Source organism: Suncus etruscus, chromosome 1, assembly GCF_024139225.1.
Source record: "Suncus etruscus isolate mSunEtr1 chromosome 1, mSunEtr1.pri.cur, whole genome shotgun sequence".
Classification (NCBI taxonomy): domain Eukaryota; kingdom Metazoa; phylum Chordata; class Mammalia; order Eulipotyphla; family Soricidae; genus Suncus; species Suncus etruscus.
In genome coordinates, this window is record NC_064848.1 from 189,447,076 (window position 1) to 189,468,791 (window position 21,716).

The following is a 21,716-nucleotide window of genomic DNA, read 5'->3' on the forward strand; positions in this document are numbered from 1 at the left end:
CTTGATCGCTCAGCTGGGGCTTTGGAGGGATTGGGAACCCAGGCAGTGAGACAGAAAAACTTGGATTGAAGGGCCAAAGAGAGAGCATGGAGATAGGGCGTTTGCCTTGCATACAGAAGGACGGTGGTTTGAATCCTAGCATCCCATATGGTCCCCCCGAGCCAGCTAGGAGTGATTTCTGAGCGTAGAGCCAGGAGTAACCCCTGAGTGCTGCCAGGTGTGACCCAAAAACCAAAAGAAAAAAAACAACAAAAACTTAGATTGAAACAGCGCCCCCCGCTGGTTGGCCCAGATTCTGGGAGTCACACTAGAAGAAACCCTGCCAGTCTTTAGACATGACAAAGTCTTTTTCTTTTTTTGGGGCGGGGAGGGGCCACATTTGGTGATGCTCAGGGGTTATTCCTGGCTATGCGTTCAGAAATCGCTCCTGGCTTGGGAGGGGGGCATATAGGACGAATTGCTGTCCATCCTAGGCTAGCGCTTGCAAGGCAGATGACTTACCTTTAGCGCCACCACTCGGCCCTGGCAAAGTCTTTTCAATTGGGAGAGTGCGGAGCAGGGACCAGTATGGGAGTGCCACTGACCCGCTACCCACATTCTTTAGACTCTCCTTCCCTCCTGGGCCTGCCCTGGCACAGAGCAGCTCTGAGGTTTGGACCCAGCAGCCAACACCCCGCCCTGCCACCCCCTCCCAGAACACAACCTACTTCGGAGGGTACATGTTATAGTGAGCCTGGGGGCACACGGCAGGGGAGGGGGCCGAGTCCATGTACGTGGCGCTGCCCCCGGCAGAGTCTGCAGAGGCGCTCACAAACCTGTGGAGGAAGCAGAGGGGGCTCAGGGAGGGCTGGTGGTGGGGCTTTGTCAGGCTCCATCAGGGGAGCAGGACGGAGGCCCCCTGGCTAAGGCAGCAGGACTGGGTAGGAGCCCCTCATAGAGACCAAGCTTGGGTCCCTCCCCAGGACTGAGTCAGGATTTGGTGGGAAGAGGGTGCGCTGGGTCCCCCTCCAGCCCCTGTGGGTGAATGGGAAGGTGACAGAAGTGAGCAGGGTCAGGGAGGGGACCAGAAGCTGCAGGAGAGCCTGGGCTGAACCAGGACCACTTACTCAGGGACCACTTGCTTGATCTGTGGCTTCACGTACCCGTCCACGGCTTTGGCTGTGTGTGGGGGGAAACAGGGATGGTGAGCACTCAAGTTCTCGTGTGAACAAACAAATCTCACATGAAGAAACAAATGCCTCTCTTGGCAGTGCTCTTAGGTGCATGGTGGGGCAACCACCTGCAACATAAGCACTTCATGTTCTAGTGTGTGAGGAGGAGCTGTGCCTGGAGCAACCTCCACAGGGAAACCTCGAGCTGAGGCTGTGTTGCCCGTGGGCTCGGATAAGTCAACAAAGTCTCCAAGCCATAGGCAGGGATCACCGCAAAGCAAACCAGAATCCAGCATCAATTGTGTACTGACTGGAAAAGAAAAACATTCTAGATGGCTGAAATATGGAAACACAGTAGAGGGGCTGAGGGGACTGACACAGCTGAAGTAGAGGAGGCGCGTGCATGGAAGGCGCACCTCAGTGCAAGGGGACAATTCCCCTAAAATAGGACCAACCAGAGGACTAATGACCACCCCCTGGGACCAATGAGGGATATCCACACTCTTGTCGGGACGTGCACAGGAAAACATGAGCATCAGAGAGGCAGGAACTAGTCACAAACCTACCTTGCCCAGGGAGCCCAGCCAATTCCTTTAGGAAGGGGGTGTGTTTGGGGGGTAACAGGGGCCCTGCCACTCCCCGGTGCTCTGCAACTGGAGCTGCCTCTCTCCCACAGCACCCATTCTGGGATGTGCAGGGGCCTGTGGCCCCATCCCCCCATTCTTCCTGGGTAACTTGATCTTACCTGCAAGACCCCGCCCATTCCTGGGAGGGGTCTTGGAAAGGTTAGATAAGGCTTTGACCAGAGAGGGTTGAGGTCTTTGGCCAGGATGGAGAGGAATTGGTATTTACCTGGAAGGAGAGCTATGGCTGAGGGAGAAGTGAGAATGCAGGGCTGAATGTATAAATGGTTAGCAGCCACATCTGTTGGCTAGGGCTGAATAAAGATGTTATCCCTCTGGAAGCCTGCCTGTGAGTGAGTTCAATACCATTGCTTTCCTGGACCCAGACCCGCTGGTTAATGGGGGATGGAACCACGTGGCCGGGGCCTAAGAACAAAGGCCTCCATCCACCATCCAAGCCCATCTTAAGGGCTGTAACACTACACTCAACCTCTCCTGACAGTGGCCCCCTTCTGATCTAGTTTTCTTCCCATCACCCCCTCCTCTCCATCCTAGCAGTTAGTTTCCTCGTCTCATACTTTGACCCTCTACATGATTTTCACCTGCGGTTCCTCTGGACTATCCTTGGGGGGGGGGTCATTTGGACCCCCCCCCCCAATTTGTAAAACCTTCTAGAAATCTGATTGAGAGGGACCAAAGAGATAGCACAGCGGGGAGGGCATCTGCCTCACACAGTTGACAGAGGTTTGATCCCAGCAACTCAGTTTCCCACAGTCAGACCAGAAGTGACCCCCTAGGTGCAGAGCCAGGGGTCAGCTCTGAGTACTGCCAGGTGTGGCCCCCAAACCAAACAAAAATTTAAATGTGATTTGGGGGGAGTTCTTGTTACCTTTTCAAAAGGGCAAAAACTGGTTAAGGGTTGTGGGCCTGCTGTTGAGGGCTGCAGTCTCGTGTCCTGAACTTGACTCCAGGAATCAGGTGATCTTCACTTAGTATATGTGACATGAAGACAGTCCCCAGCATGCAGAACTATTCTGTGGCACGGTGTGAGTCAGTAAAATGCTACATGCTTCACGAATTGTGTTCTAGTCTGCTCTTCTAAGGCCCCAAATGGTAGACACCATCATTTCATACTATTTTATGCTCTCTGTGTCTTTTTTACAGAGAAACAGATTGATTAAAAAAATAAAGTAATGGGGCCGGGCGGTGGCGCTAAAGGTAAGGTGCCTGCCTTACCTGCGCTAGCCTAGGACGGACCGCGGTTCGATCCCCTGGCGTCCCATATGGTCCCCCAAGCCAGGAGCGACTTCTGAGCGCATAGCCAGGAGTAACCCCTGAGCGTCACCGGGTGTGGCCCAAAAACCAAAAAAAAAAAAAAAAAATAAAGTAACACAAAAAATAAAAAATAAAGAAACATGAAAAACTGTGATAAGTTATACTAAAAACAACAAAAAAAGCAGTATTAAAAATGAAAAAAAAATAGGGCCCGGAGAGATAGCACAGCGGTGCTTGCCTTGCAAGCAGCCGATCCAGAACCTAAGGTGGTTGGTTCGAATCCCGGTGTCCCATATGGTCCCCCCGTGCCTGCCAGGAGCTATTTCTGAGCAGACAGCCAGGAGTAACCCCTGAGCACCGCCGGGTGTGACCCAAAAACAAAAACAAAAACAAACAAAAAAAGAAACAAAATAAAACTAAATACAAGATAAATCTAAAAATATATGGGTTTATTACCTCCACTGGAAATATAACCAACATCTAAGGGTGTGAAAACAAGATAGAAAAGACAGAATCTGTAGAGGAAAAGGTCATATATAACCTATCAACAAAATATAGCCATTGTTAATAATGATATGCTAAGAAAAAATTACTCTATGTAATAAGATACTTATTATCACTCAGAGCCTGAGCGATAGTACAGTGGGAAGGGCATTTTGCACGCAGCCAATCTGCGTTTGATCCCCGGCATCCATATGGTCCCCAGAGCCTGCCAGGAGTGATTGCTGAGCTCAGAGTCAGGAGTAACCCCTGAGTTTCACCAGATATGATGCACTCAAAACAAAACAAAATAAGGAAAAAGGAAACAACAAGCCAGGAGCATACTTCATACAAAATATAGTGCAACCAGACATGGAGGCTCTGGGTTGGAAAGTGGAGCTCAGAGACTGCCTGGCTACTTTCTAGTGAGGTGAAAAGTCTTTAGACCTTTCTGCTCCAGGTCCCCACACATAAGGGGTGTGTGGCAGCAGTTCCTATTCATGGGCCTGTTTGCAGGAGCAGATGAGCTGCTCTGCGAACTCATCTCACAACATTGCTGGTCCACGCTGAGCCTTCAATACACACCAGGACCTGTGGTTCTTTCCCTGACTGTGGCCATCCTATAATCTCATCTTACAATTGCTTCTGGGCCATACCTGGTGGTACTCAGGGCTTACTCCTGGTTCTGAGTTCAGTGATCACTTCTAGTGAGCTTGGGGAACCACATGGAGTGCTGGTGATTGAATCCAGGTAGGCCAGGCGCAGTCCATTGCCTACCAACTATACAATCTCTCTGACTTCAGGGCCAGAGTGATAGTGCAGGGTGTTGGCCTTGCACACAAGCTGACCTAGGACAAACTGTGGTTCAAACCCCCAGTGCCCCAGGTGGTCCCCCAAGCCAGGAGCAATTTCTGACCACACAGAACCCCTGAGCATCACCGGGTGTGGCCCAAAAACAAAAAACAAAAACAAACTATCTCTCTGACCTCATGACTTTATACATCTTCCCCCCAGCCTGAAACGTGGCCAGAGATGACTGACAGGAAGAAGGAGAAATTGACGGTGTTGATGGGTCCAACAGACACTTTGGGTGTAAAAATGGATTCTGTGGGGGCTAGAGCACATAGGGTGTTTGCCATGCACATGGCTGTCCTGGGTTCGATTTCCAGCATCCCATATAGTCACCTGAGCTAATAGGAATACTGAGTTATAGAGCCAGGAATCTGAGCATCACTGGGTATGGCCCAAAATACAAAGCAAAAAGAAAATAAAGGATTATACTTGGAGAACAATGTACAAACAATGTAAAGAGGTATCAAAATGAGTCTAAAGAGGGGCCAGAGCGGTGGCCTAGAGGTAAGACATCTGCCTTGCAAGCGCTAGCCTAGGACAGACAGCAATTCCATCCCCTGGTGTCCCATATGGTCCCCCCAAGCCAGGAGCAATTACTGAGAGCATAGCCAGGAGTAATCCCTGAGCATCAAATGGGTGTGGTCAAAACAACGATAGCAACAAAAAAATGAGTATAAAGCACATACTGGGCCAGAGAAACAACACAAAGGGCAAGTAAGGCTCTTGCCTTGTATCTGCTGACTTTGAGCCCTACCATCACTTAAGTTCCTCCAAGCACTGCTGAGAGTGATCCTTAAACACTATTGAGTGTGGCTAAAACCCTAACCCTACTCCTCACTCTGCCAAAAAGTATGTGTACCTTTGGAGATACCTTTTACCAAATTTATACTGGGGCCAGAGATATAGCACAGTGGGTAGAACCCTTACGTTGCAGTGGTCAACCCAGGTTCGATCCCCTACATCCCATATGGTCCCCTGAGCACTGCCAGAAATGAACCCTGAGTGTTGCTGATGTGGCCCAAAAACCAAAACTAAAACTAATATTTTTCCTTCTCTCTTTGAGAGAGGGAGAGGGAGAGAAAGGGGGAGAGGGTGATGGAGTGGGGGTGGGGGTACGGAAAGAGTGGGAGAGATGGGGAGAGGGAAAGGAAAAGGGAGAGGGAGAAAGGCGGGGGTGGGACAGAAAGAGAGAAAGGAAGACAGAGAGGGAAAAAAAACAATTTTTCCTACGGAAATAAGAGAATGAAATGCATGTCTAATTAGGTTATAGCTATATCAACCATTACAAAAAAAAAGGAATAACAAATTCTAAGTACTTTAAATAATCAGCCATGAAATCAACATAAAATGAAATTTTATGCAACCATTAATGTGTGGCACATGTATTATTCACTGACCTGTAACTATGCCTGTTATTTTTTTGGGGGGAAGCCAAAGATCAAACCCAGAGTGCTCTATCATTGATATACAGCCTGGGACCTATGATTTTGTTTTGTTTTTTTGAATCAGTCCTAATGGTGCTTGGGGGACCATATGGAGTAACAGGGATTGAACTTGGGTCGGCCATGTGTATTTTATCTCTCTGGCCTGTATCTTTTTTTTTTTGTTTCTGTTTTTTTTTTTTTTTTTTTTTTTAATTTTTTTGGTTACTCCTGGCCATGCTCAGGGGTTACTCCTGGTCGGTGCTCAGAATTTATCCCTGGCAGGCTCAGGGGACCAAATGGGATGCTGGGGATCTAACCCAGGTAGGCTGCATGTAAGGTAAGTGCCATACTGGCTATGATATTGCTTCAGCCCCTCTATGATCTACTTTTAGGTGAAGAACACACAACACCAGGTCACAGAGCTGACACAGGGTGCTCCCGGCCTTTCACTGGCCTACAGACCTGACTATGTTTCTTCATACTCTCCCTCCCTCCTCTCCTGCCTGACTCTCTGCATGCTTACTTGCACCTCGTGCAAGGGCCCAAACACATCCTACAGGACTTTTGTGCTTGTTCCCTCAGCCCAGAATGTTTTTGCCATGGATGGGCTGTGTGACTTGGTCCCCGAGTTCACTCAGATCCAGTCTGTCATCACCTCCTCAGAGAAACCTCTCCTCTCCTGGAATGTCACTGCATCCCCATCTTGGGTCGTTTCTTTTCCTTATTTGTCTTCATAGCATCTACCACTGAATAAATACATTGACTCATTTACTGTCCTTCTGCTCCTAGCCTGTAACTTCCATGCAAAGTGCACTTAGTAGGTTTCATCTGGAAGGAAGAATTCGGGTCTATACAGCTGTTCATGAAACAGTATAACATGTTTTATTTGAAATAAAAATATCTGTGATATCAACTTTTTTCCCCCATATTTTTCTGTTTTTTCTTTTTTCTTTTTTTTTTTCCCCCCGTCAGTGCCAGGCTTGAAGCCCAAAGCTTACCATTCAGGGGCTGGAGCAACAGTACAACATACACTTACTTTGCATGTAGCTCATTTAGATTCGGTCCCTAGCACCCCCACATACAGTACTTCAGCCCCACCAGAGATGATTCTAGAACACAGACTCAGGATTAAACTGAGCACTGCTAGGTGTTGCCCAATCATCACGAAAACAAAGCCCATCACTGAGCCATATCCCTGGTCTCAAATACATAGAACTTTGTTTTTGGGTCACACATGGTGGTGCTCAGGGCTTACTCCTGGCTCTTTGCTTAGGGATCCTTCCTGGTGGTTCTTGGGCACTCTATGTAGTGCTAGAGACTGAATCCAGGTCAGCTATGTGCAAAGCAAGTGCCTTACTGCTATATTATTGCTCTGGTCCCTTCATGGTACATTTATGCTCAGAAATGACTTTAAAATAAGACAGGAGAGCTAGCAGAGGAGGCAAGCTACTTGCTTTGCATGCAGCCAATCCCGGTTCAAATCCCTGGTACCTCACTCTGATCAGAGAGCCAGGAATAGCCCCTGACCACTGCCGGGTGTAGTCCCAAACCAAAAAAGAAAGAGAAAAAGAAACAAAAACATATCTTCTCAATTCTTATTTCCCTAATGTTCAATCGAAGTTTGCACTCAAAGCAATTCATTACTTCAACTGGATACCTGGGGGTTGTGCATATGTATTTACTATAGTGGATCTGAAAAATAAAGCACAGGGCCAGAGAAAGACCACAGGGGCTGGAGTGCATACTATGGAATGGGGCACCTCATATACAAAAGCAATGCTAGCTGTGGGCCCCTCCAAAATACAGTCAGAGATTTATATCGATACTGGATAATGCTGAAACATGCAAGACAGACATGCACAGACACACATAATGAAAACAAATTCAAAATATCACAACGAAGCAAATCAGAATGCGAACATTGTTACCAGTGGCAGGTTCGCATGGAACTGGTGTGTAGTACTTGGAGTACACTTCATCTTTTGGCCGATCAGGAAACACGTAGATAAGATAATTCAAGTCCCCCAAACGATCAGCCAGAGACCGAATGGAGAAGTCTCTGGTGGTGAACGGCATCAGATTCCAGAACATTCTTTCCTCTAGATTAATAAACAAAATGTTCGAGACATGAGTGCTGAACAGAAAATCTGAAAAATATTCTCTATATAGGGGCTAGAGTAAAGCAGAGAGGGCATTTGCCTTGCAGGTGGCTGACCTGGGTTTGATCCTGTCATCCCATATGGTCCCCTAAGCACCACCAGGAATTATCCCTGAGCTAGGAGTAACCATTACCAAAGCACTGCTGGGTGTGGCCTCAAAACAACTCCTAAACATTAAAACTCCTCTCTGAAATGATCTCTCCAGGGTAGAAGACATAGCACAGGGTTAAGGCATTTTTGCCTTGCACGTGACTGACCCATAACTGGTGCAGCATATGGTTCTCATGAGCATCACCAGAAGTGATTCCTGAGCTTGGAGCCAGGAATAAGATCTGAAACCACTAGGCGTGGCCTCAAAACTAAGAAAACTGCCTCCCCATTCCAATATCCATTTAGTAATAATCACAGTAGATCAGGTAGCATTAAAATACCCCTGGGTTCTAACAACTATCATGACAATGGTAATGAATGAGAAAAGTAAAATGCCTTTCTGGAAGTCAGGCAGGGGGTGTGGAAGGAGGGAGATGGGGGTCATTGGTGTTAGAAGGTTGCACTGTTGAAGGGGGGGTGTTCTTTTTATGACTGAAACCTAACTACAAACATGTTTGTAATCATAATGTTTAAATATATTATTTAAAAATAAATAAGGGCCCGAAGAGATAGCACAGCGGTGTTTGCCTTGTAAGCAGTCGATCCAGGACCAAAGGTGGTTGGTTCGAATCCCGGTGTCCCAGATGGTCCCCCGTGCCTGCCAGGAGCTATTTCTGAGCAGACAGCCAGGAGTAACCCCTGAGCACCGCAGGGTTTGGCCCCAAAACCAAAATAAATAAATAAATAAATAAATAAATAAATAAATAAAAATACCCCCCCCTGGGTAAATAAGCAGGTAATGTACACACCATTTCCTTAGAGATCCAAGGATCCCAGGTTAATCTCAAATCTAAAAGGGTACCACACCTCTCTGGAGGAATGGTTCATATGGGCCCTACTCCTTGGCTCCCTATACAAATATACAAGACATATGTACATATATACATGTATATACAAATATACATCCCATAACCTGAGGATGTATGAGAGCTACTAAAAACAATGAAAAAAAATTCAGGGGTTGGAGGTGAGGATAACAGTCAGCAGTGCTCAGGGCTGACTCCTGGCTCTGTGCTCAGAAAATCATTCCTGGTAGTCTCGGGAAACCATATGGAATGCTAGGGATTGAACCTGGGTTGGATGCATACAATGCAAGTGCCCTACCCGCTGTGCTATTCTTTCGCCCCTGAAAATATTTTTCATGGAAGTTTGTGTTTATTTAAATCATATTCAAGTGTGAGACACCTATGAACATGCCAACATCAATTAAACTAATTGTTTTTTTTTTTTTTTTTGGTTTTTGGGTCACACCCTGTGACGCTCAGGGGTTACTCCTGGCTTCTTGGTGGACCATATGGGACGCCGGGGGATCGAACCACGGTCCGTCCTAGGCTAGCGCAGGCAAGGCAGGCACCTTACCTCCAGCGCCACCGCCCGGCCCCTTAAACTAATTGTTAATGTTTAAATGTTAAATGAGAAAAAAATTTGCAAGGGGACACAAGGGCTGGGGTGGGGTGTTTGGGCCATATGCAGTTGTGCTCAGGGGCTATTCCTAGCTCTGTGCTCAGAATAGACTTTGGCAGTTCTCAGGGGACCATATGTGGTACTCTGGATTGAACAGGGATCAGACTGAACCAGCAATTACTGCCTTATCTCTTTTACTATCTACTGGCTCTAAATTGAAAAAGTTAAGAAATAAATTTCGGGGCCTGAAAGATATCACAGGAGGTAAAACACTTGCTTTGCTCCAGTAGGCCCAGGTTATATCCCCAGTATCCTGTATGGTCCCCCAAGCAATACTAGGAGTGACCTGAGTGCAGAGCTAGGAGTAAGCGCTGAGCAATGCCAGGTGTGTCCCAAGCCCCCACCCTCCAATACATTAATTTTGGGGCCAGATCCAGTTGTGTTCACGGCTATTCCTGACTTGATGCTTGCAGGACCATATGGTTCTAGGGATTGCATCTGGGACTCCCTTTAGGCTCATGTTTCTGGTCTTACAATCCTGGTTTATTTATTTTAGTTGGGGGCACACTCTGTCCAACACATACTCCTGACAAGCTTAGGGTACCATTTGGGATGCTAAGAACTAAACCTGGACTGGCAACATGCAAGGCAAGTGCCTTACCTACTATACTATCTATCCAGCAATCATTAAAATCTCTAGGTCAGGGCCAGAGCAATAATATAGTTGTAAGAGTATTTGACTTGCACAAGGCTGACCTGGGACAGACCTGGTTTCAATTCCTAACATCCCATATGGTCCACTGAACCTGCCAAAAGTGATTTCTGAGCACAGAGCCAGGAGTAATCCCTAAGCGCCACCAGGTGTAGTCCAAAAACCAAACTAAAACAAAACAAAAAAAAAACCTCTAGGTTAAAAAAACAAACTATTAAGCTACTTTTACATTACTTTGAAGGTTAGAAACATTCTTGTGTAGAATCATTAATAATATCCTATGTTAGGAAAAATAAATAATTAAAATAGCATATTATTTCTTTTTTTGTTTGTTTGTTTTGTTGTTTTGTTTTGGGCCACACCTGGTGACGTTCAGTGGTTACTCATGGCTATGCACTCAGAAATCGCTCCTGGCTTGGGGACCATATGGGATGCTGGGGGATTGAACCGTGGTCCATCTTAGGTCAGTGCTTGCAAGGCAGAGCCACTAGTGCCACTGCTCCAGCCCCAAAATTGCATATTATTTCTATTCTACTGAATAAAGTAATTTTTCACTGGAGTAAGCTTATGGTTAGCAAGAGGAAACACTTCAAAAAGGAAGTATCAGATGTTTTTTGCTTGCTTTTTTGGGCCACACCTCCCAGAGTTGCTTGGGGACCCATGTGGTACTGGGGGTAGACCGTGGTCTTCTGCATGCAAAGCAATACTCAGCCTTTCAAGTTCTCTTTCTGGTCCAACATCAGAATCTGGTTTTGTTTTGGGACTATATCCAGTGGTGCTTAGGGTTACTTCAGGCTCCTTGTTCAGTTAGCACTCCTGGTGGGCTTGGGGGACCGTATGAGACATAAGGGATCAAACCTGGTTGGCTGTGTGCAAGCCAAATGCCCTACCTCTGTGTTATTGCTATGGCCCGCATCAGAGATTCTGAACAGGGCACTGCACTACTGGTGGCTTTGCCAGGGTGAGGCCTTGAGGTCTCAGAATGCAGTTTGACAGAGGTGGTTGAATCATGGCTATACATTTGTGCTTCTCTAGTCAGTACTGGATCCAATAACCATTAGCACTCAATAAATCCTTACGAGTAATTTTGCAACAAAGGAAGTTAAGTCAAGGTATAAAGGGAGGGCCACTCACGAGAGTCGAACTTCCAAGCAATGGTGATGCCACCGATTTCTGAATCGCTGAAGCGCAGCAGGAAGGTGCCGTCGGGCTTGTTGATGAGCAGGTCATGGGCCTGTTGCTTGTTCACGAAGCCAAGGATGGCCCTGAGTCACAAAGCCAGAGTGTCAACTTTTAGTGCCAAAAAGACCTTTATTCTCTTGCTGGATGGAGAAACAAGGATTCTCACCCATCGTTCCAATGAGGCTTGAGATGTTTCTTTAACACTTCCATGACACCATCAAACCACTGCCAGAATGTGTAGTTCCGTCCAGGTAAGTTCTCCTGGTGGGAGAATATACATCATACATCAATAAACACAAGCCAGAGAGAACCCAATAGGCTCCATGCAGGGCACCTGAATTTGATCTCTGGTGTCACAAGGCCCCTTAAGCACTGAGAGGGGTGACCTCAAAACAAACTCTGAGGGTCCTCCTTAGAGGTTTTATTCTTTTTTGTTTGTTTGTTTTTTGGGTCACACCCGGCAGCGCTTAGGGGTTACTCCTGGTTTTACACTCAGTAATCGCTCCTGGCAGGCTCAGGGCACCATATGTAATGCAGGGATTCGAACCACTGTCCTTCAGCATGCAAGGCAAACAGCCTACCTCCATACTCTCTCCGGCCCTATTCTTTTGTTTTGAGGCCACATCAGGCAGTGCTTAGAGCTTATTCCTGGCAGTTTTCAGAGACCATATGTGGTGCCAGAGGTCAAACCAGATAGGCTGCACAGAAGGCAAGTGCCTCTAACCCCTGTACTATTTCCCTTGGCTCTCAGTGTTTTTTCAGTCATTATTCTGGACACATAATTATCCACCATGTGATGAAGAGTATTAGAAAGGTATTAGGAATTTTCAAAGCTGTTGAGGTGATTTAAGAAAGAAGTGAGGCCAGGGGCTGAAGCAATAGTACAGATGGTACTTGCCTTGCATGCGACCTGGGTTCTATCTCCGGCATCTCATATGATCCCTCAAACACTGCTAAGAGTGATTTCTGAGTGCAGAGCCACTCTTAAGCACCACCAAGTATGACCCAAACCCTCCCCTAAAAAAAAAAAAAAAAAAAAAAAAAAAAAAAAAGAAAAGAAAAGAAAAGAAAGCAAGGGGCCGGAAGTGGTGGTGTTAGCGGTAAGGTGTCTGCTTTGCAAGCGCTAACCTAGGACGAACCGAAGTTCGATCCCCTGGAGTCCCATATGGTCCCCCAAGCCAGGAGCAATTTCTGAATGCATTGTCAGGAGTAATCCCTGAGCGTCACCAGGTGTGGCCCAAATACAAACACACACACACACACACACGCACACACAAAAGAAACACACACACATACACACACACAAAGAAAAACACACACACAAAAGAAAAAGAAATGAAGTTCCTTGCCCTTTGAAATCTCTTCTGACCACCAGCAAATTTTCACCAAGCAGCTACCATGCTCCCTGAATAAACACCACGGACTTGGGGCCTAGGATATCTAACATACTTGGAGATGCAAGTGTGAGTAACAGAAGCTAAAGGCTCAAGTCAAAGATACGCCAGATGACATGTGAATTCCCCTATGCTAGAGCAGAGGTTCTAAATATATTTGGTCTACCCCCTTTCCAGAAAAAAAAAATCCCTCTAGCTACCCCATCTACCTTCTTTATGCAAAAAGAAAGTGTAGCCCAATGGTACCAGAGGCTACTACTGAGCTCCCCTCAACATCATGCCAAGACTGCCTGGGAAAACACTACTAGAGGAAGGGTAGTGGCCTTCCTGTGGCCAGAATCCTCAGAGGACCTTTCTCAGCCTTCCAGTCCAGGGAGCATCAGAGACAATGTGCAGATCATTATAAAAGCTTTGCTTCCCTTGACTCACGGTACCATTTGCTTTGTTCGGTTTCCTTATAGAAAAATCATGTGCCGGCTGCACACAAAGCCCAGAATACTTAAAATTCTCAAAGGGGTAATTTCCCTTGTAAAGGTCTGTGATCTCTGTTTGCCTACTGAAGAGCTTCCTATTTGGGCACATTTTCTTAGAAACATGAGGATGAGGCCCAGGGGACAGAGACTCTGGAAGTGTTGGGGGGTGGTGGTGATATTATTGGCAGCCAGGCCCCTCACCCTGTTGAACTGGGACCAGGACACGGACATGCTGCTGTAGTCCTCCAGGTGGCCGTTGCTGCTGTTGAAGAGTTTTTGCGCCAGGAACACTAGGTTTTCGCTGGTCAAGCCCCGGTTGCTCTGCACCTCAGCCTTGAACTTCATGTTGAGCGCCTCACAGAGCTGTGGCCACAGCACTTTATCGGGTACGGCAAAAGGCACCCTGCCCTGAGAGGAGAGAGAATAAGAGGAGAATAAGAGGTGGAGTATAAGTCATAGGACTTATTCTTGAGGGCAAAAAACTGTCGTAAACATGTGCCTGCCCAGTCTAAGGACAAGCTCCAACTGTGCTGGGAGAAGCAGCACTGAGCAGCAGAAGGTTCCAGCACCTTCTCAGGTAATTCAGATCCCTTTGTGTAAAGTCAGAGTTCTGTACATGACTAGTTGAACTCACAGTCCAATCAATGCAGGCGCATGGCAGAGCTTGGGGCTACTCAGGCAACTTGGTGAGGCTCAGAAGACCCTATGTGGTGCCTGGGGTTGAACTGGGGTTGGCTGCATGCAAATCAATTGCCTTAACTCCTATATTATCTCTCCAGTTCCTTGAATACAAATTTTGCACAAACTGCTTTATATTAGATTTAATCATAGTATTTCATTGATTATAATGTGTTACAAATGATAGAAAACTTAACAGGCAATTTTTGATAACTATACATGCAAATTATTGTAAATGCTAATATACATATAGGCACACTTATATTCATTGATGCATTCTTTACAATAATTCATTTGAGGGGTAGGGTTTTTTTTTTTTTTTTTTTTTGGTCACTTCCAGTAATGCTCAGGGGTCCTGGCTCTGCACTAAGGAATTATTTCTGGCAGTACTAGGGAACCATACAGGATTTCAGGGATTTTTTTTTTTTTGGTTTTTGGGTCACACCCAGCAGTGCTCAGGGTTTACTCCTGGCTCTACACTCAGAGATCGCTCCTGGCAGGCTCGGGGGTGACCATATGGGATGCCGGGATTTGAACCACTGTCCTTCTGCATGAAAGGCAAATGCCCTACCTCCATGCTATCTCTCCAGCCCCAGATTTCAGGGATTGAATTTAGTTGGCCATATGCAAGGCGTATGCCCTACCAAACTGTACTATCTCTCCAGCCCCAAGTGCATTTGCTTTTGGGACACACACCAACAGTGCTCAGTGCTTATTCTTGTTTCTGTGCTCAAGGATCACTCCGAAAGGGATAGGGTACCATATGTGATTTTGGGAATCGAATCTACATTAGTCATTTGCAAAGCACTGTAATCTTGCCCTAAGACTTTAATTTCTGTTAAAAAAATATAAATGAGGGGCCGGTGTGGTGGCGCTAGAGGTAAGGTGTCTGCCTTGCCAGCGCTAGCCTAAAACAGACCGTGGTTCAATCCCCCGGCGTCCCATATGGTCCCCCAAGCCAGGAGTAACCCCTGAGCATCACCGGGTGTGACCCAAAAACCAATATATATATATATATGAAAGAAACTTAAATGGTGAGAACAGAAAGATAGTTCAGGGGCCGGAGAGATAGCACAATAGTAGGGCATTTGCCTTGCCAGTGGTTGATCCAGGACAGACAGTGGTTCGAATCCAGGTATCCCATATGGTCCCCTTGTGCCTGCCAGGAGCGATTTCTGAGTGCAGAGCCAGGAGTAACCCCTGAGCACCGCCAGATGTGACCCCAAAACCAAAAAAATAAAAACAAATAAAAAAAGATGGTAAGATAGTTCAAGGGTTTAAGGTGCTTGGTTTGCACATGGTCAACTCTGGTTCAATAATCAGTACTACATTTGGTCCCCAAGTACTGCCTGGAGTGATTCTTGAGTACAGTTAGGAAGACTGAGAAGAGCTGGGCATTGCACATCCAATACCTGACCCTCACCCCATGAGAAAACAAATGCTCATCAGGAAATGCACTAAGTGATGTGGATTGAATCACGGTTGGCCACATGAAGGCCAGTGCCTAATCCCTGTGCAATCACTGAAGCCATTTGATACTTTCGGTAAAGCATCTGATTCTGCCTATGAGCCTGGAAGGGATCCTAGAGTCGAAGTTTTGAAAAAGACATTAAGTATCAGGGATGGAAAGACAGTACAGTGGGTAGGGCATTTACCATGCATGAGGCCAACCCAGGTTCAATCCCTGGCACCCCATATGGTGCCCTGAGCACAGCAAGAAGTACAAGTACTGTATCTCCTAGTATAGAGTCAGAATTAAGTCTCAAGCACTATAAAATGTGGCCCCAAAACAAAACCAACCCCCAACCAACCCCCTCAAGACCCTAACATTAAATATCATATTCAATGTCAGTCTCACTGACTGCAAGGAAGATGGGACATAACCATTTAGGAAAAGTAACTGCCTGAGGACCAGAGATGGGGCTTCAGAGGAGGTGAGGACCTGCTTCCAGCCCTGGCACTGCAGGCCCTGCCTCACTTGAGCACTGGCAGGGGTAGCCCTGGTGACCCTGTGCCCAAGGGAGTACCAGATTCCTTTTGGGTTCCACTCAAGGATCCCATATCTGATGCAGCACTAACTTAAGAGTGAGGCCTCAGCAGGCCCCGAATGACCCCTCCGAGCCTTGAGAGTGCTCAAGTTCTCTCCATGTGTCCTCACTGGGGCCCAGGAGGTAAAGGAGGTGTCCAAGGCCATAGGTGATGATCTTAACATAGGCCAGAGGATTATGGTCAATGCCTCTTGCTGCTCTCCACTCATCTCTTTGCTTCCCACAAACACAAACAGTATTTCGTGGCTGCTCTGTGGAAGGGCTTCGTGAGTGTGTGAGGGAGGCTCCCAGATCCTGAAACTCCACTCACCGGCTCTGCAAAGGCGTTGTCCCAGAGAACAGTGGCTGTGGCGTTGTTGTCCTGGCTGCCATGCACAATCACCACCACCGGGAGTGACAGGGTCTGAAAGGCCCAGAAGAGAGCTGAGCACCTGGGGGCTTCACCTACCTCCGTTGCTAGGATGCTCTGCTCTGGCACCTCCAGTTCACTTGTATTCAATTTTCAGTCTGCAACATCCTCAAAGACAGATTCTGAACGACTTTGGGAAGAGCAGTTTTTGTGCTGACATAAACACAGAGATTTCATTTTTTTAACAGAACATTTATTTATTGATTGATTTAGGTTTTGGGATCACACCTGGCGGCGCTCAGGTGTTACTCCTGGCTCTGCATTCAGAAATTGCTCTTGGCAAGCTTGGGGGACCATGTGGGATGCTGGAGAATTAAACCTGGGTCCATCCCGGGTTGGTTGCGTGCAAAGAAAATGTCCTACCGCTTTGCTATTGCTCCAACCTCAGAGATATTTCATTTTTAAACTTACTTTAAATGTACCTCCTATTAAAAAATGTATCTCCTATTATGAATTGGGCTTGACATTTTAAAACCTATATATTTTGGTTTTTGGGTCACACCCGACAGCGCTCAGGGGTTACTCCTGGCTCTATGCTCAGAAATTGCTCTGGGCAGGCTCAGGAGAACCGTATGAGATGCCGGGACTCGAACCAACGTCCTCCTGCAAGCAAGGCAAATGCCCTACCTTCATGCTATCTCTCCGGCCCCTATTTTTTTCTTAAAAAAAAAAAAAAAAACCTATTTCACTATTATATTCTCTCCCCCTCTTCCCATCATTGATGTTGTGGTGGTGATTGGTGCTCATACATGTGGTGGTGGGGATCAGAAGGTTTGCACTGGGGAGCTAGTTAGTACACATTGGTCATGTGGAGCACACACTTTTTTTGGAGGGGCACACTAGCTGTGCTCAGGGTTTACTCATGGCTTTGAGCTCAGGAATCACTCCTGGCAGGACTCAGGAGACTATATGGAGTGTTGGGGATCCAACCTGGGTCAGATGGATGCAAGGCAAGCACCTTATCCTTTGTATTATCGCTCTGGTCCCTGGGGAACAGTCAATGGAGATGCACAGGTTACAGATGTGAAGCTTATTAGCTTTCCATGAAGCTCATACTTACTGGCTGTGGCTCTCATTCATTCTTTAAAGTTGTGATGCTCACCGAGGACTGTGCCCCACTGAGTGGAGTTGGCACACCCTTGGCTGTGGTGCAGTTGAGAATAGCTGGCACCAGCAGAGGTGGCAGGCAATAGACCTGTCTGGCCCATGTGACACACCAGCAATTTGGAGGGGCAAAGATTGGAACTGGTGACTGGATGCTTGAAAGGCTTCAAAGCCCTGTAATAGTCCTGGAAGTGTGAGACTTGAAATACTTTTATTTTGAAGTTATTTTGGGGGAACTGGCTCCTCAGTGTTGCTCAGGAGGCTTGTGGATTCCTCTCAGGCCCTGTGGTGGGGTGATATCTAAGCTATGCTAGAAACGCTGGAGGCCCTCCAGAGCCACAACAAATGGGCCTTTAGGGGCTATACCTAGTGATGTTTAGGGACCATGTGGTGATGGGGATCAAACTGGGGTCAACTGTGTACAAGGCATGTGTTCCCACACTATGTCTCTGGCCCTGATTTCAGATTATTCCCAAAGTTACGTGATTTCTGGTATTGCTGAAGAATAGAATTTTTTCAAAGTTACACGGAGAACAATACAGAAAACACAAACACCCAGACACAAACATACACAGAGACCCTTTCAGGGTGGGGGGATAAAATAATAAACAACAGATCTTCAGCAAATAAAAATATGGCTAACTCTTCACAACAGCTGTGAATCAAATTCCTCCTGCGAATTTATGCTTCTCTTAATTATGGCTGACCCTCAGCTCAAGCAATTTCAGTTTGTCACTGTGCATATTTTTTTGTTTTGTTTTTGGGTCACACCCAGCAGCGCTCAGAGGTTACTTCTGGCTCCATGCTCAGAAATTGGTCCTGGCAGGCTCGGGGGACCATATGGGATGCTGGGATTTGAACCAATGACCTTTTGTATGAGAGGCAAACGCCTTACCTCCGTGCTATCTCTCCAGCCCCCACTGTGCAAATTTTAAGAGTCTAAGAAATAATAATTCTGAGGCTGGAGAGATAGGTGTGACCCAAAAACCAAAAAAAAGAAGGGGCCAATGAGCTGGCGCTAGAAGTAAGGTGTCTGCCTTGTAAGCGCTAGCCAAGGAAGGACCGAGGTTCGATCCCCTGGCGTCCCATATGGTCCCCCCAAGCCAGGGGCAACTTCTGAGTACTTAGCCAGTAGTAACCCCTGAGCATCAAACGGGTGTGGCCCAAAACCAAAAAAAAAAAGAAAAAGAAAAGAAAAGAAATAATAATTCTAAGGATGACAGCTGTTAGATCTCCCATCCCTTTCATCAACAGTTAAAACTAGAGATTGACACATCAACATATTTTTGTGCTTATGGGGGTCCCAGGATTTACTTAGTTGGTTTAGCACCTGCCTGGCAGCTCTGAGGTTACAAGCTGTATCCCTGGTGCCACACACTTTGTGATCTCTGGTATATCACAACGGAAGTGCACGACCCCCAAATAGCACTGCAGCTAAGTGTTCAAGCAGCACGGTAAGTGTGGAGCCTTTCATTGGTGATAACAACAAAGAGAGGGAACAACTGTTTTGTGAGAGTGCGTGCAAGTGTGCACGAAGATGCAGACACACACGCACACACACACACACACACACATGCTGAGGAAGAGCTTCACCTTGACTTGAAAAACCAGCTCATTTCCACCAACGCTGAACTGAGATTCAAAGAGGATTGTAAACTTTTCTTCTGTCACTGACTCTGCTCCTCGACGGTCAGACCTCTTAATGCGTTTTAGTGACTGCAAAGGAGAGAACAATGATTAAGAGAAAAGCAGCTCGGCTCCAGCTCCCCTAAGAAAAGAAGGACTGTTGGCTTTTTTTTTCAGGAAGACTGGTGTGGTCTGACAACTTTGGGGCATTTTAAGAATGGGGGAGGCAGACACCACCTTTCTGCATGATGGCCTGGCAGCACCTCTTGGTCACACTTAATGCCCTCAGACAGAAACGGCCCAGCTCTGCAACTGAACCTTATCAAACTGCCAAGCCACCAAATTCTTTCCAGAACTATAGATCACGTGATACCTTAAAACTTCAGAGTAGTATCAGCCCAGTAGGATCACAAAAATTTTTACATGAGGGGGCCGGAGAGATAGCATGGAGGTAAGGCGTTTGCCTTTCATGCAGGAGGTCATCGGTTCGAATCCCGGTGCCCCATATGGTCCCCCGTGCCTGCCAGGAGCAATTTCTGAGCCTGGAGCCAGGAATAACCCCTGAGCACTGCCGGGTGTGACCCAAAAACCACAAAAAAAAAACAAAAAACAAACAAAAAAAATTTTTTTACATGGGGCCGGAGACATAGCACAGCGGCATTTGCCTTGCAAGCAGCCTATCCAGGACCTAAGGTGGTTGGTTCGAATCCGGTCCCCCATATGGTCCGTGCCTGCCAGGAGCTATTTCTGAGCAGATAGCCAGGAGTAACCCCTGAGTGCCGCCGGATGTGGCCCAAAAACAAACAAACAAAAAAAAAACCCAAACAAACGAAAAAATGAAAACAACAACAAAAAAAACAAAAATTTGTACAGAAAAGTGACACAGAAGACCACCAACGTAACTCCATGAGCCTGAATAGTAATATAAGGCTCAGTTAGTACCACCCACAGCCCAGTAACTTCTCAATGGACAGACAGAAGAATTACTAGTAATGATCAATTATTGATCTAAATTTTGATAATTCCATTCACTTTGGGTATATTTTCTTTAACAGAAGTTTCCCCCTCCCCAATAATTCCATTATCATTTAGTTGCAACAAGTAAATATAAAATAAATTATTTTGCGACTCCCAAAGGTTAGCTTGGGAATGGTTGAGAAACTGAAGACAAAGGTTGAGGGAATCTCACACTGGTGGCAGGATTGGTGTTGGAACTTAGAACGCTAGAAGCAACTATATCATGAATAACTTCGTAAACCCCAGTGTTTAAATAAAGTCATTTAAAAAATATGATTAAAGGGCCGGAGAGATTGCATGGAGTCAGGGTGTTTGCTTTGCCTGCAGAAGGACGTTGGTTTGAATCCCAGCATCCCATATGGTCCCCAGAGCCTGCCAGGAGCGATTTCTGAGCAAAGAGCCAGAAGTAACCCGAGGGCTGCTGGGTGTGATCCAAAACAAAAACAAAAACAAAATATATGTGTATATATGTGTGTGTGTCTATATATACATATATGATTAAGGGCCAGAGATATAGCACAGCAGTAGGGTGTTTGCCTTGCACAAAGCCGATTCAGGATAAACAGTGATTCATATCCTGGCATCCATTTGGTCCCCCGTGCCTGCCAGGATGATTTCTGAGCACAGAGCCAGGAGTAACCCCTGAACCCACTGGGTGTGACCCTTGGTATGGCAGGGTCCCTTGAGGATCACTGCTGTGGCCAAACAATAACAAAAAGATCAAGCCCTCCAAGAATGAGGATAATGAGACCTTCTCTGCCTGCCCCCTCACCATGTTTCGGAAGTGGGCGCTGAGGGTGCCGGTGGCCTGATGGTACTCCATCACGCAGCAGTTGTTCAAGATTTCCCCACTGTAGTCACTGTAAGGAGAGAGCCACTCTGAAGCCATGCCAGCCTCAGTACACATGGGCATAAAATAAAATGAGAGAGGAGGAAAAGGAGGCTGTTAAGAGCTTAAGTCACCTAGGAGAAATATTAACTGCATAAAGTAGATAAGACACTTTCATAGGTATCTACTAAATGGACCAAAATCCTATCTTGATAAAAGCGAGGTACAAGATTCTGGCTCTGAGCACCAAGAAAGTTCACAGAGAAGTTCACAGAGACTATAAAGACAGAGAAGTTCACAGAGACTATAAAGACAGAGCTCTGTCTCTACAGCCAAGTTCAGAGTTTCCTAGAGCATCATATGCTAGATGGCAAGGACAGGAGGAAAGGGGCAGATGGTGGGAGTCACAAGGTCCCACCGCACAGGCAGGTACTGACAAGGACACATACTTGCGGGTGTTCTCGTTCTTGAGCAGCGACTTGGCCTGCTGCTCGCTGATGATGGTGGCCTTGACCTGGGGTGGGTTCATGTGCACGTTCAGCTTCCCCCCGACCAGCAGCCGCACGGTGGCTGCAAACTTGGTCTGGGTCTTCAGCACCTGCGGGGGCTGCTTCTCGATGATGAAGGTGCTGCAGAAACACAGGGGGCAGGACATGCGGCCATGACGTGGGGCCTGGACTGGACTCTGGTCCCTCGGGTGGGGAGGTTGCCCTGCATGAGCACAGC

The 21,716-nt window shown here is 46.8% G+C and overlaps 1 protein-coding gene across 2 annotated transcripts in view; it reads right to left on the bottom strand.

Annotated features, from left to right (window-relative positions):
- Positions 1-21,716, bottom strand: part of LOC126016963 (signal transducer and activator of transcription 5B) — a 131,149-nt gene that overhangs the window by 97,749 nt on the left and 11,684 nt on the right. For both annotated transcript variants that reach the window (XR_007498648.1, XM_049779077.1), the window contains exons 8-17: positions 21,440-21,619; positions 20,934-21,021; positions 19,112-19,234; positions 16,316-16,408; positions 13,481-13,687; positions 11,579-11,673; positions 11,365-11,495; positions 7,734-7,904; positions 1,107-1,158; positions 708-815 (exon numbers count right to left, since the gene is read on the bottom strand). Coding sequence is in view for 1 of the 2 variants with exons in the window: in XM_049779077.1 (XP_049635034.1) it covers positions 708-815; positions 1,107-1,158; positions 7,734-7,904; positions 11,365-11,495; positions 11,579-11,673; positions 13,481-13,687; positions 16,316-16,408; positions 19,112-19,234; positions 20,934-21,021; positions 21,440-21,619 (1,248 nt within the window). In the remaining variant the exon portion in view is untranslated. The remainder of the gene's footprint in view (positions 1-707; positions 816-1,106; positions 1,159-7,733; positions 7,905-11,364; positions 11,496-11,578; positions 11,674-13,480; positions 13,688-16,315; positions 16,409-19,111; positions 19,235-20,933; positions 21,022-21,439; positions 21,620-21,716) is intronic.